The 16031-nt window shown below is 41.0% G+C and overlaps 1 protein-coding gene across 3 annotated transcripts in view; it reads right to left on the reverse strand.

Moving 5' to 3' along the window:
- Positions 1–10743, reverse strand: part of DGKH (diacylglycerol kinase eta) — a 180523-nt gene extending 169780 nt beyond the window's left edge. For all 3 annotated transcript variants that reach the window (XM_043579634.1, XM_043579643.1, XM_043579629.1), the window contains exons 1-2: positions 10329–10743; positions 9422–9646 (exon numbers count right to left, since the gene is read on the reverse strand). In XM_043579634.1, coding sequence (XP_043435569.1) covers positions 9422–9613 — 192 coding nt within the window. In that variant the 5' untranslated portion in view covers positions 9614–9646; positions 10329–10743. The remainder of the gene's footprint in view (positions 1–9421; positions 9647–10328) is intronic.
- Between the last annotated feature and the right edge of the window lie 5288 nt (positions 10744–16031).

A 16031-nucleotide genomic window follows, 5' to 3' on the forward strand; every position in this document is an offset into this window, starting at 1 on the left:
AAAATCTAGCACCTTGGTGAGAGATATGCTTACAGACTAAACAAATTGATAAAGGGCAGGGCAGGGAGGAGGAGGAAGGGGCAGGGAGAGGGGAAGTAGGGCTGGGAGGGGGAAGAGGGAGGGGAGAAGAGACGTTGAGACCGCCTGCGTACATCCGTGCCTGTACCCTGTGGAGGTAAGGCTCCAACATCCAAACCCAAACCCAAGATGCTCACGAAACTCCTGAAAACAGGCATTTGGAACATTGTGTCCACTGTGCCAGGGAATATGGTGCAGTAGTTGGAAGTCTTGCTTTTGAGTTCCAGCCTGCCCTTTTACTCAGCACATACTAAACTGAGCCTCGGTTGAATCATTTGCAAAATTTTAGATAATTTCACACAACTGTTAAGTAAACTCATGCTTATTCAGTTAATAAAACTGCTCTGTAAAAAATCAAATGTTAAGTAGAAAGGTATTTTAAAATTTCTGACACAAATGCCCCAAGCCTGTACAAAAAGATTTAGTATAGTAAATTACATCCTGGTGGTTTGAAAAAGTCCTCGTACTCAAATGGCACAGTGAGAAGGTTAGAAATCCCAGCTCTGCACATGATAAAGTTGATCATATTTCTTTGGTATAAAACAAGAGCCTAATAGTCTTCCAAATACCCTCATAACAAAAAGCAAAGCGGGGGGAGGATTATTACCATGTATGTTCATTGGGAAAAAATAAACGACTACCTAAAGCAGAAACAACATGCACTGAATCCTAAATTAAGGCTATTATCAATAATGGTTATTGACCATTTTAAGCCAGTTAAAGTAAAAAACACAAATGTGTTTCAAGTAACTGAATATTCATAGAGAAATATACTTGATACCCAGAAAAACCACACAAATTTGCCAAGGGAAAATTATGTGCTAACATGGTATGGCCTTTCTCAAAGGTCTATTCTTAGATATAAAACAAATGCTTTAATTAAAACCTTTGCTTGTAAGCACATTTCCTGAGTAAGTAAAGTCTAACAAATCCAATATGAGTGAAACACTGTACCCTGGAAACAGAGAGGAGCCCCGGGTGGCTGACAATAGTCGTTTCATATAACCTTTTGTCATCCCTACCACAACAGCAAACATGCAACCTTAAACTAAGTGAAAGCTTTCTAAATTTAGACACTTTCAAATAAGGTATCTTAAGTTATATGTAAAGGTTTAGTAAATTATTTATTATGCCTCTTATCTTTAATAATGGAATACCATGTTTAACTTGTAATCAAAATGGAAAGAAAGCTGTTATACCATATATTACTGTACCAAGACTCAGAGTTTCCAGTCTATATTTAGTTCACATTAAAATGGAAGCAAAGACGCAAACCAAGCTAAAAATAAAATGTTCTACAAAGATGAGATTTTTAAATGGATTGAAATCTAGCTTTATTTGGTCCCTTAAGTGCTGATCGCATCTAGCAGCACCTTAACTTTGCAGTGCTTTGCAAACCTAACTATACCATTTTCCATCACCTAGAATAGGGGTCAGAAAACGTTGGCCCACAAGCCAAATCTCTGGGTCATTTCCTTCCGGCCACCTGATTTTGTACAGCCTATAAGCTAAGAAGGTTTTTTTCAAGTTTAAATGGCTTTTTAAATTAAATGCTTATTTATTTTTGAGAGAGAGAGAAAGACAGAGTGCAAGCAGGGGGAGGGGCAGAGAGAGAGGGAGACACAGAATCCAAAGCAGGCTCCAGGCTCTGAGCTGTCAGCACAGACCCCAATGTGGGGCTCAAACTCATGAACCGTGAGATCATGACCTGAGCCAAAGTCGGACGCTCAACCTACTGAGCCACTCAGGTGCCCCTAAATGGCTTTTTTTAATAAAGAAGAAGAGGATGAAGCGTATTTCTTAACACCTGAAAAGTATAAGAAATTCAAATTTCAGTGTCCTTAAAGTTTTACTGGACATCACCACACTTATTCATTTAAGTATTGTCTATGGCTGCTTTTACACTAAAACAGTAGAGTTTAATAATTTTAACACAGACTTTATGGCCCACAAAGCTCAAAACTTTACTATCCGGACCTCTCCAGAAAAAGTTTGCCAATTTTTACCCTAGATGAATGTGAATTATTCTTATTATTCAAGACATATTCCTGCTCATTATCCAGCGAAATGTTAAAGTTCTTACTTGCTTTTCATATCATATTGAGTTTCTGAGCTATAAACCTGTCAATATTACTTTATTCTCATTTCTTAACAATCTTCTAGCCATGTTTCTATTTCTCATCATATTTGGATCATTACCGAGCCCAGTGATTCCACTCAGAACTGTGGGTAAAAGTTTTAAGTAATATTTTCTAATCTATTCTGTCTCTGTTTCAAATGTTAGATATGAACCATCATGGCCCACTAATGGGCCACCACCTACAATTTGAAAAATGCTAAGTAAGTCTTCCCTAGACTATTCTAAATACAGTTATGGTGAAAGATAATGTTTTAATTGCACAAATTGTATCTCATAAAGCCGTGAAAAATACAAATTAATACTTCCATGTATGGCCTTACCATCAAGGTACAAGAATTTATTTATATATCCTTCATGTTAAAGTAAAACCAAGGTACTAACTGATGATTGTAGTGACTATTTTCTTAACGTGCTTAAAGACATGTCTGAATGCAGGTATAATGTTGCAAAGTTCTGAATATGTTTCCAGTGGTTAGGTAGGTTTTGCCTAAATTTAAATACCCATAAATATTCCATATTAACTGTAAGAAGACATAGAAATATCAGAGAAATGAGAGCACAATAAATCTACCTAATTAGGAGATATTTTTGACACATGAAGCTTTAAGAGCTTGGCTGAGATGACTCATTGTCAGAAAAAGTCATTGACTATGGTATTGGCACAAAAACAGACACATAGACCAATGGAATAGAATAGAGAACCCAGAACTGGACCCACAAATGTACGGCCAACTAATCTTTGACAAAGCAGAAAAGAATATCCAATGGAATAAAGACAGTCTCTTTAGCAAATGGTGCTGGGAGAACTGGACGGCAACATGCAGAAGAATGAAACTGGACCACTTTCTTCCACCATACATAAAAATAAACTCAAAATGGATGAAAGACATAAATGTGAGACAGGAAACCATCAAAATCCTAGAGGAGAAAACAGGCAACAACCTCTTTGACCTCAGCTGCAGCAATTTCTTACTCGACCCATCTCCAAAGGCAAGGGAATTAAAAGCAAAAATGAACTGCTGGGACCCCATCAAGATAAAGAGCTTCTGCACTGCAAAGGAAAAAATCAGCAAAACTAAAAGGCAACCGACAGAATGGGAAAAGATATTTGCAAATGACATATCGGAGTAAGGGTTAGTATCCAAAATCTATAAAGAACTTAACTCAACACCTGAAAAACAAATAATCCACTGAAGAAATGGGTAGAAGACATGAATAGATACTTTTCCAAAGAAGACATCCAGATGGCCAAAGACACATGAAAAGATGCTCAACATCACACATCATCAGGGAAATACAAATCAAAACCACACTGAGATACCACCCCACACCTGTCAAAATGGCTAAAATTAACAAGTCAGGAAACAAGAGATGCTGGCGAGGATGTGAAGAAATGGGAACCCTCTTGCACTGTTGGTGGGAATGCAAACTGGTGCGGCCACTCTGGAAACCAGTGTGGAGGTTCCTCAAAAAATTAAAAATAGTACTACCCTACGACCCAGCAATAGCACTACTAGGAATTTATCCGAAGGATAAAGAGTGCTGATACACAAGAGAGCTGATACATAGGGGCACATGTACCCCAATGTTTACAGCAGTACTTTCAACAATAGCCAAATTATGGAAAGAAGCTAAATGTCCATCAACTGACGAATGGATAAAGATGCGGTTTATATATACAATAGAATACTATTTGGCAATGAGAAAGAATGAAATCCTGCCATTTGCAGCAACGTGTCTAGGACTGGAGGGTATCATGCTAAGTGAGATAAGTCAGTCAGAGAAAGACAGATATCATATGTTTTCACTCATATGTGGAACTTGAGAAACTTAACAGAAGACCATGGGGGAAGGGAAGGGGGGTAAAATAGTTACAAACAGAGAGGGAGGGAAGCAAACCATAAGAGACTCTTAAATACAGACAACAAACTGAGGGTTGATACGGGGGACCGGGGAGAGGGTGATGGGCATTGAGGAGGGCACTTGTTGGGATGAACAATGGGTGTTGTATGTAAGCAATGAATCATGGGAATCTACTCCCAAAGCCAAGGGCACATTGTATACACTGTATGCTAGCCAACCTGACAATAAACCATTTTTTAAAAAATTAAGTGAGATGAATGTATTGGAAATTTCTATATGTATGCTATCCATAAAGTTAACATTACTTGGATCTCTTGGAGAAAAAAAAGAAAAAGAAAAAGTCATTGAGATGGTTCATTTGTTGATACCACGTGGCTTATGATGGTTCAACAATCTTAACCTACAAATCTGACCAAGGTTCCTCCAGCGATTCCCTGTATTCATGGGCCACAGTATTCACTGGCCAACAAAAAGCAAATGAAGCTTTTTCCACTTCATGTTCAAAACCAAGTTGGTCTGAGTTCATATTAGTGTTGTTTCAGAATGTCTCTTTCTCAATAAATACACGTGAAATCCTCTGTAACAGTAAACCTGAATGTAAAATCAACCTCCTCCTTAAGACAGAACTAAGGATTAGGAATAACAGCCAAGAGTAACGAGATAGGAAGAGATAGGATGAATTATAGCTCCTGGTTTTCCCACATCAGCACCACTTTCACTTTTGTACAGTAAGGATTTTTTTCCTTTGGGGAAATCGAAGCAGCCATAAAATTTTCTAGAGTTTAGCACCTGGGCAGCCAGATTAAACTACCTGAAATTCTACTTAGCTGAAACAGAGATAGATAAAAAGTAAAAAAAGAAAGAGAGAGAGAGAGAGAGAGAGAGAGAGAGAGAGAGAAAGAGAGAGAGAAACAGTACACAGCAAGGACAAAGAAACAGGAATAAAATGAAAAGAGGAACAAAGATGTGGGGCAGGTACTAAAATGTGCATGAGAATTTTATTATTAAACCACACTAATTTTAAAAGCATGCTAGTTTTATTCTTTACTTTAAAAGTCATTATATCCACTGCAAATAAACCCCGAGATTAGTGTTGTCCTAAAATAACCCGTATTTCCTTCCATAGAGAAGTGGGTAATTAAATGATGATCTATCATGTTAGGTTGAACCACATGAAATTTCCCACATTCAACCTGTATTTTCCAGCTTTACTGAGATATAATTGACAAACAAAATTATATATACTTAAAGTATACAATGTGTTAATTTGACCTACACATTGTGAAATAATTACTATACTTAGATCAATCAACATATCCAGCACCTCACATAGTTAATGTGTGTGTTTGTGTGTTAAGAATGCTTAAGATCTATTCTCAGCAAATTTCAAGGATACATGACAGTATTATTAACTGTAGTCGCTATGCTGAACATAAGAACTTACTCATCCTATAAATGAAAGTTTGTAGCCTGTCTCTAACATTTCCCCATCTCCCCTACCTCCCAGCCCCTGGCAACCCACCATTCTACTCTTGACCATTTTTGACCTACTGACATAGCAAATTTTCTTAGTTCAACCTAATATCATGGAATACTTTCCCAACACTAGGAAGAATGAGGTAGATGTATACACGCCATTAGGGAAATGATCATGTTATAGCTCCAAACAAGACACAGCATGTGTACGGAATGTTCCCGTTTGTACTTTTTGAAAGAAACATATGTATATTCATAGACATTTTCTGGAAGCCCACCAAGAAAAATGTCAACAACTGCCTCTGAGATGGGAGACTACAAGGTCTGGAGGAAGAGGGAGATTACTTGTCCCTGGATACCCTCCCATCACTGAATATCCTCTCACATTGTTAAATATCTTATTATATGTATGTATTACTTGTTTCAATTAAAGAAAAACCTGGAGACTTTCCAGGTGCCACAATTAATTTGAGATTATTCAAATTATTTAAAACATTAACCAGTATTTACAACAAAGAACACTTTAAATAAAGTAATTACTTTAGTGGCCTTTTTGGCCCCAAACCTAAACTAACCAAACAGCTTTATGCTCATTAAGGCTCTTAAAGGAAACTAAAATAAGTACTCTGTTTTCACAATAATATCCATATATATGAAGCATTATATGCAAGTGTATAATATATACATTATTCATTTAAGTTATTCATTTAAGAAATATTTTTTTGATTTCTAGGTACAACTCACTCTGCTGTAGGCCTTCTGTATATCTACGTACAAATGCTTTATAAAGAGACGGCAGGGGCACCTGGGTGGCGCAGTCGGTTAAGCGTCCGACTTCAGCCAGGTCACGATCTCGCGGTCAGGGAGTTCGAGCCCCGCATCAGGCTCTGGCTGATGGCTCAGAGCCTGGAGCCTGTTTCCGATTCTGTGTCTCCCTCTCTCTCTGCCCCTCCCCCGTTCATGCTCTGTCTCTCTCTGTCCCAAAAATAAATAAATGTTGAAAAAAAAATAAAAAAAAAAAAGAGACGGCATATATATGCATACACATGAATATATGTGTATATGTGCATAGGTATGTGTACATGGACCACACACACCATCCTGGGCTGCTATTCCTCCAGGATCAAAGATGCCACTAATAACCATAACCTGTCAGATCTAATGGTCCCTTGATGCATCAATCGTATGTATGAGCAAGAACGGCTTTCTGTCTTAAAAACCACCAGGCCTTGGGCTAGTCCTGGTCTCCTTTTCCTCCAGACTGTCCCATCTTGCATATCTGTGGAGGTAATCAGTCACGTATAGTCTTTTTCTAAAAGATTTTTCCCTTAACTCTTAGCTGGGTCATAATTGAAGACTGGGCACCACTATTCAATTTAGCAGTTCTCATTCTATGAATCCCCTCACTGAACTAGCTCTCTTCCTTGAGAATCAGTACTGTGTGATAAAGAGGTACAACTAATGAAATCTGTAGCACGTACTAACAGTCTGGATTGCCCGTGGGGGCAGGGAGAGAAGTTGAGACTCACTGGTCTCAAGAGTTTTAGGCCTGGATCTCAGGTGTTCAGATACAAAAAGGCTGATGAACTTACATGCATTTGTATGAGTTAGTATAAAATACAGAATTTCTGAAATTTAAGAAATGTTTCTTGGGAAATTTAAGAAATATTTCATTTAGTGATCACTATGTATAATCATGAGAAAAAAAATATGTGCGAAATATTTTTATTAGAAAGTTAAATGGAAACCCAGTAATAAGTATGCTTTTTGAAATTATTCTTAGTCTCGAACACATGCTTTACTCCCAATCACAGAGAATATAACATTTGAAGAGTATAATCTTAGCTATTACCATGAAATTCACGACACCTACAAATTTTAGTTTTACTCCCCCCCCCAAATTTTTAATTAACTTTACTCAACACAAGTTAGAGCCATAAATTTTCTTTCAAACAGTATAAATTCACCAGCTAATTTTAATATAAGTTTGCATGGAATTTTAACCACTTCATATGAATCTATAAAATATACCATTTTTTAAACCTGCTGAGTTGCCATTAGTAACACGATTTTATGAACTTTTTTTTTTAAACAAGATTTAAAATGTTAAAGGCACTGCTAAAAAGTCCTTATCTTCTTTAGGCTTAATCTTCTAAAAATACATGAAACTCCATATCCTTAGGTTATCATAAATTCTATAAAGAATGTCACTATTAAAATGAATTACAAGATGTGCAGATTTAAAAAAATGACCAAAGTGGAGCACCTGGGTGGCTCAGTCGGTTAAGCATCTGACTTGAGCTTAGGTCATGATCTCCTGGTTGGGAGTTCTAGCCCCCCATGGGGCTCTGTGCTGACAGCTCAGAGCCTGGAGCCTGCTTGGGATTCTGTGTCTCCCTCTCTCCCTCTCTCTGCTCCTCCCACACTCATGCTTTCTCTCTCTGTCTCTCAAAAATAAATGAACATTAAAAAAAAAAAATGACCGAAGCAATCTTTGACTCTTTGCTAAGTGCATCTTGCTAATACTCATGTGTGCTTACACATACTTATTTTAGAAAATAAGGAGGCAGGCTAATAAAAGCACGATTCCACAGACCTACAATAAAAGTTCTATTCTCATATAGGGGTCCACTGACCTTAGGAAACAAATTCTCATAAAAATAACTATATAGTGAATTAACTTTTGCAAATTTATTTTTTTAATGTTTTATTTATTTTTGAGAGAGAGACACAGAGAGTGAGCAGGGGAGGGGCAGAGAGAGAGAGAGAGGCACAGAATCCGAAGCAGGCTCCAGGCTTTGAACTGTCAGCACAGAGCCCCATGCGGGGCTAGAACTCAGTAACCGCAAGATCAGGACCTGAGCTCCAGTCAGAAGGTTAACCAACTGAGCCACCAGGCACCCTGCAAATTTATTTTTAAAGAGAGCACACAACTCCCGTGATTTGATTGGTTCTCTTTTCAAATACCTCATTCAAATCCAACCAGGGATAATTGATCGTTAAAGTAAGCCTTTTAAAGTACAATGAAAACTTAAAAATATAAATAATCCTTCAGCGATAAGCATTTGCTATGTATATGCTTAAGATCTAATTAAAACAAATCAACTTTGTTGATTTGTCAAGAGTCAAAAGCACCTGCTACATAAACAAGCGTTAACACAACATACTAAGTCCACATAACACAAAGAGGTTAATTTTCATTAAGTTAACCATCGCTGGTAAGATCTGAACTCTGCACTTAGCGGGAACCCACGACTCAAAAGCCTGGCTCGCTGTTGTGTCGCGCAGGGTGTGTTTAACCTCGAACATCATTTACACAGGCAGCGAGCCTCGGCTTCTGCCTTCCAAAGGGCAGCGGGAGGCAAGGGGGGTGTACGCTGTCACCTCCTCAAACAACCTTTCGGAGTGGGCCTGGGCCCGCGGGAAGGAAAGGTGGGGGGCTTCTTGCAACTCAGGCTGGTCGGCCTGCACTGGGCTCCCTACGCAATGCACATACTCCACCCAACCATTGCACGCAGGAAGGACAAAAAAATAAAACAGTCCTTTTAAGTTCCCTGAGTGGGAACTCTCAAGAGCGCTTCAGCATTTTCCCACGCTCCCGCCGAGCCGCTGGTTCCCTCTCCTCCACGTCGGCCGTCGAGCTCCCCGGGAGCCCACCCTCGCGGCCTCTCGCGCGGAGCCCGGGAATCCCTTCCTGCCGCGCGGCTGTCCAGCTCCCGCGGGCCCCGCCCCCGGGCCAGGCCCCGCCCTCACCTTGTGGCCCACGTTCCCGGGATCGCCGGCGCGCTCCGCGCGCTCCGGGCGCCCTCGCTCCTTTTCCCCGCCCCGCAGCTTCCCGCCGTCCGCGCTCCCCTTAGACCTCACCTTGGTCCGGATCTGCCCCGAGGTGGACACTTTGCGGATCAGTTTCTGGGGTCCCTCTTGCTCCGCTTCGCTGTCGGAAGAATCGTCTCCGGGCCCCGCCGAGGCACCGGCGGGGGCGACCGCGGCGCCGGCCCCGGCGGCCGCTCCTCCCGCGGCGCCCGGAGGGTGGTGCTGGCCTCCGGCCCCGGCCATCCTCTCCGATTCCTGCGGGGACACAGCACCGCCCTGCGGGGGCGGCGGCAGCGGTCAGTGGGTGCGCTCGGTCCGAGCCGGGCCCAGAGCCCCGCGCCCGGCTGCAGCCGCCATCTTCCGCTCCCCCAGCCGCCCCCGCGGGGAAAGGGTCGCGCGGGATCAGACGCCCTCCCGGCGGCCGCCCTCCAGGCCCCTCTGCCGGGCTCTGGCCAAAGCGGCGACCGCAGTGGGGCACGGGGGACGCGGACCCCGGCCCGCCTGGGACCCCTGCTCACCCAGCCTCGAGACGTTACAGGGTTCCTGACCCAGAATACGACTTGGCGCGGGTAGGGAGGATGGGAGTGACAGAGGGATAGGGGCAACCTACCACCTCTTGTGGGGTCTGGGCTCCCCAGGATGGACGGGAGGGCGGGGGTCGGGGGGCAAGAAATCTCCGCAGCCACCCTCCACAGGCCGGGCAGTGGCGATGCTCCCTCCCTCCCTCGGTTCACGGGCCGCTGGGGCAAGAACGGCCCTAGGAGTAGAAGGGGAACCTACAGCTTCCTCCCGACTCCCTTGGGTACACCCTGCCACCCCCTAGACCTAGAATCTCTCTCGAGTCTTGGGCCTTACCACACGGTTCCCACTGAATAAAAGTCCCTTCCGCCCCCTAGATGGATGGGCGCTGCCCCTTGTCAGTCTCAGGACCCCCCAGCGCATCTCTGATGAACCATACCTCTCCCGCCTCTGCCTTGGGGTTCGGGTCCTTTCAGCTCTCCCGACCGCGGTGTTTAGTTTCTGGCCCACCCCCACCTCCATCCGGCGCACACGGAAGAGAAGAGCATTTTCCGGGAGGTTCCACTCCGCTCTGAGAACTTTTCGTTCAGAAAGAGCGATCCCTTTGGCTAACAGGAAACTGGGAAGGGCGTGGAGAGAGCGCAGAAACAGGAGAGCACACGCAGCCCAAGACCACAGAATGCAAAATAAATGTCTAAACTGAAGCGCTAAGCGAGACTGCCTGGAAGGAAACAATGCACTGAAGCCATGTGAACGCCAGTGCCCGAGCACGAAAACATTGGAGGTCCTGGGAGAGCCACTCCCTAACCCGGACCAGAGCAGGAGGAAACGGGATCAGCAGGCTGCAGCCACAGCTCACAACTCGTCCCAAGTGAGCTGGTTACGCGGGCACTCGGGAATAGCAGCCTTGCGGCGCGTTCTGCATGCTCAGCGTCAAAGAACCCTTGTAGGTGTGGGAGGACTTGGGGGAGAAGATACTAAAATGACAGATTCCTCTTGTCATCCACAGAGAACTCTAAACTTAGCTGTATTTTTAAGTAGGGCAAAAGTCCCCGCCAGACTGTGGAGTCTCTTCACACTTCAGTAAAGCATTTAATCTCTTAAGCGTGTTCAAGTCCTTCAGTACCCATTCCTATTTTTTCGGTTGACATGGCCTTCTACGCTTTCAGTTGACATGACCTTTAACAGTCCTCCAAACTAGCATTCTGTTGGGGTTTTGTTTTGTTTTCTGGGTTTTTTTAGTTGAAATCTTCCAGTAATTTGGTTGCTATGTCAAAACTAATTTGCTATGTCAAAACTAATAGACTAATGTCTATTGGGGTTTTGTTTTGTTTTTTGGGTTTTTTTAGTTGAAATCTTCCAGTAATTTGATTGCTATGTCAAAACAGTTCTAAGAGGTTATAAATTACAATATTCAATCCCAATACTGTATATCACACTGTTCGTTAAAAGGTAAAATGTGATGGTTTGAATCTTCCAAGATAGGAGATTGATGCCTTGAAATACTAACTGGTGGAAGCTACTTCTCTAGCTTCAGTTGTCTTCTTTAGGAAGGGAAGGAGCTAGGCAAAATAAACTTGGAGCCCTTATGGTTTTGTAGATATGTAATTCTATATCTACAAAGAGTATTTTGTGAAGGGAATGCTTTAAGAGAAAAAGTGATCAAAATAATGGTCTTTAGCTCAACCTAATTGTTTGGTCAGTGAGGAGTCCAAAGGTTTGAAAGTGTAGCCAAGAACACCTAGTAAAGGGCCTTTTGAAAGAATAAACCTAGTTCAGACTCTTCCTTTAGTGTTAAGTGAGGCCCAAAATCATGAGCTGGGGCCAAAGTCAAAACCATGTGATTAGCTATTCTAATGTTCTACTCACTGTACCGCACCAACTTTTGTTATACAAAAGTTAGTCAATTATGTTTTTATTCATACTTTAGGCTTTCAAGTTTTGTATAGTAACATTTTCCTGAATCCAGGCTATTAAACTGACACTGTTTTCACACCTATGCCCATTCTGTGGTCTGAATTAGAGGATTCAATACATTTCTCATTCTCATTCAAACACTGGTTGCTTACAGGTATCTTAAGAGTTTCATGTGCAAGAGCTGGGCAATTAATACCTCAGAGTAAAGGTATTTATTACTCCATAAAAATTTACCATCAGTTATCCCTGCTCTTCAAACACTCCTGTAACAAGTTCTAAAACTTGGTGGTGACTTTGAAAGCATAGCCAGTCTTAGCCTACTCAGGCTAAATAAATTATCCCTGCTCTACAGTTTATAGGACACTCAGAGTGAAAATACCGTGTAGGCAAACGAAGGAATGTCACTTCATTTCCCACAAAAGGCAACTCATGAAAACCCTCTTTTCTTCTGAGATTGTTTCAAGTAATCCCTCATGTAAGGTACCCAATCCATTAGATTTTTCTCATGTCTTATCCATAAATTAGAACTTCCCAGAATGAATATCCAATCCTTATATCATATACCTGCAATGCACTTCACTGCCCTTAAAAATATAATAGCAATGTCAAGAGCTCCATATTTTCAACCATTTTAATGTAGCTCAAAATGACAGCTGAAACAAATTTCAGATATGTAGTATATTGCATTATTTCTTTGATTGACAAGATTCCCTTGACTTTTTCCTTACTTGGTGTTTTCAGATAATTTCTTAGATGTGTCTTACATATTTCTTTTATTATTGTTACTTTGAAATCTTTGTTTGGAACATAACATATCACAAACACACTATTAAAAACTTGGACATAAGCCATGTAGACACTGCATTCAGGATGAAAGGGAAATAGAAGCTACCACTAAATTGGGTTTCTACTTTATAGGGCTTCCTGCCCCATTTAAAGAAATAAAAATTATTACACTCAAGATGTATAAATCACAGCCAATTCTCATTCTGATAACAACTTTATGAATATTAACATTCTTACTGATAGATATTTTTAATTATATTCTTATTAAGCATTACTTATAAACAAGAGTTTAATATCCACTTGCAACTTTTAAATCCCATATATTCTGTACTTTTATGTTAAACATTATATCACAAATACATAGAACTCTACCTTTATATACTGAAGAACCCAAGTTGGCACTTTCAAACAGTCACGTCCTAGGATGCACATTCCTAATCAATGGAAACCACGCAAAAAGAACACACTGCTGGCTGAATAAGTGCAGGCCTGCTTCCATTCAAACTTTCCATAATATACTGTTACATATTTGGAACTTAACATTCAAAACTTTACTCCATTAAAATGTCCTTGGTTGTTACCTGAATGAAAAAGATTTCCTATTAATCATGATATAACTTCATGTACCAATGGTCATCCCTGTGCCTAGGGCAAAACCCACTGTCATCTAGACCTAACGCATAAATACGCTTATAGCCTCTCGTTTACATTTTTGCCCTTTTTCCTTTGGAACTCTTACTTTTCTAATTTTCCATTAGTTTTGAACAGTTTCATCAGAGCCAAGTAGACAAAAACCACATAAAAATAAAAACAAATTTTAGTAAGTAAAATGTGCCCTAGGATCCTAGTATCACTGTCTAAGGACTACTTTGTAAATACTCCCACAATTTTTAAGTTTTGGCTAGAATTCAAACTACCCATCCCCTCACCCCCACCCCAGGATATCATCTATGATATTTGGCTAAGTATCTTCCCACCCATCTATTCCCACCACCGAAATATTTTTGTACTGATTAGAAATGTAGGTAATGCCTCTATTTCCACTGATTTGATTGCATTCTAAAGCTAGCATTAAAGAAAATACACAGAAACCTGAATGTTAACATTTATCTTCTTTCAGGCCCAATGCCCTGGCTGGAGGAATGATAAGGCTGTTTATTTAAATGCCCTCACTTAACTAAATAATTTCATTTTATCTTCAAATATGAAAAATGTCATGAAGTCCAGTAACTGACTCTCAACTCCAGACATGGGTACATTGCAGGCCAGAAGTTCTGTTCTCTTTACTATTATTCAGCATCAGTACCTGAGACTATGTCTACTCTTTTGAGTAGATCCATGTAGAATCATGGAATCATATCATCATGTTTTAGGTTTCATCAAAAAAAGAATGAGGAGAGTAAATCCTTACAGGTATGCTATTATGCACAATAAGGAAGAATTCAGGGTCTGTGTAATGTGAATATTTCCTATTCAATATTAAATGTTCCTATTATAAATATAAATGAGTATACTTTTATGGTAAAGTATTAAAGTTGCCTATATTTGCAATCAAACAGCAGATCTACAATAACTGCCAAATGGACTCCTAGTCAAAGCAGACATTCCTTAGTCCAAGGTCTTTGAGGATCCACAGATTGGGCTTCAGGAACTCTGGTTTGCTTGAAATATTATTATTGGTTTTATATGGCATGTTGCATAGGTACATCGTGGGGAGAGACTCCACAGCTTTGGTGAGATTCTTAAGGGGATCACCCAAGAGACACCGAAGAATCCCTGATTTTGAGGAATTTTGTGTCTTTCAATATATATTTAGATTCAGCTGATATTTCCTCCCTTAGATCCAAAGGTCTGAAATAATTAAAATTTAAGTATTCTTTTTTCCCTAACTTATCACCCCTTTTTCTCCTATACATCACTTTTCAGAAATTTGGGTAACATTTTTTTTTTTAAAGAACTTAAATGAGAAGTCCTCTTAGACTTTGTGGTCATACATGTATGCCCACAGGTTTTCAAATAAAATCACTTAAGTATCATTTTGTGCCACACATGTAAGACCTCTGAAGATTTTTTTTTTGGACTATCTGAATATCAACTACTAACATATGAAACAAGATGTTCTGTTAAGAATGCATGCTTTGTGAGAATATAAGGATTAATGTCTGTGCTAACTGCTATATCCAACAGTCCCGGGACATAGTAGGTGCTGGATAAAATATCTGCTGAGTAAATAAAAGGGGCTTCAGTGTTTAAAGAAAAAAAACTAATTTTTTAAGGACAGTTCTGCAGTCTGGATAAAGTGTCATGGTTCATTCGTACATTCCTATTAGGGCTCTAGTTTTAAAGGCTAATACATGAGCGTTTTCATTTTTGTCACTTTAAGTAAAGCAACATTAGAAGTTTTTCTCTACTTTTCTAAGCACAAAGTAGTTCTGCCATCAGTACCCTAGAGCAAAATGAACTTAAAAGGGTACTTTTCAATGTGATTGGTGTTGGCTTTACAGCATCCAGGTTCAAAAGATACTTCATATAGGAAAGTTTAAAAGTAAAAAAGTAACAAAATCAGGTCAGTAAGTTTAGTTCTCAATGGTCTTTGATTTAAACTTCAAAACTGAACTGTAGTTTTAGTTTCAGGAATAATTTAATCCTCAGTGATAACCACAGAAGAAATACGAGCAGATGGGCCAACCTAAGGACATGTTCAAATTTACAAAAGCAAAGACAGCTGCAGATACAGATGGATCAGAGTCCAAGGACACTTCTGAAAGGTCGGGAAACAAGAGGCAGAGAAATGTACTTGGGCAAAGGAGCTGAGGGTGTAACATACTCAGAAAAGAAAAAGGAAAACCAAGCCTGGCACCTGACCTAGAAGCTCTTAACAGGCAGGGGGCCAGCCTGAGCAGACACGCAGAGTCCCTGGGAAAAGAGCATCCGAACACGTTGAACAGAACACGGGTGAGGCCAGAAATTTCAGACGAGGCTTTCCAGATAGGCTCAAGAATTTCACCCAACACGGAGTAGCAAACATCGAGGCAGGGCGTGGAGAGCCAAAATTCGATGCCAGGGAAAAGGCAGCCCACACAGGATTACAGAGCTCTGAGTGAGACGGGGATTCCGGGGTAGAATCCCTGGAGGGATGTGAGATGGTTCTGACTGTCTGAATTAGAAGAAAGAAGGAAGTTGGAGGAGTTTGAGGGAACAAATCCAAAGCCCCCCGATCTCCTCCTCCTTATCCTCAAACACACAAAACACACGCACACGCTCCTCTCGGTCCCTAAAATTACCCAACCTCCGGGCTGCAAGTGAAGTGAGATCAAGGTTAGCTTCTCACTCCATCCCTGCCAAAACCCTTGAACCCTGGAAAAGCCGGGGCTGTAGCGGCTAGCGGGAGGCGTGGCTCCAGGCTCCCGGCCGGGAACAGCCTCCGCCGCCCGCGGTC

The sequence above is a fragment of the Prionailurus bengalensis genome, chromosome A1 (genome assembly GCF_016509475.1).
Source record: "Prionailurus bengalensis isolate Pbe53 chromosome A1, Fcat_Pben_1.1_paternal_pri, whole genome shotgun sequence".
Lineage (NCBI taxonomy): Eukaryota > Metazoa > Chordata > Mammalia > Carnivora > Felidae > Prionailurus > Prionailurus bengalensis.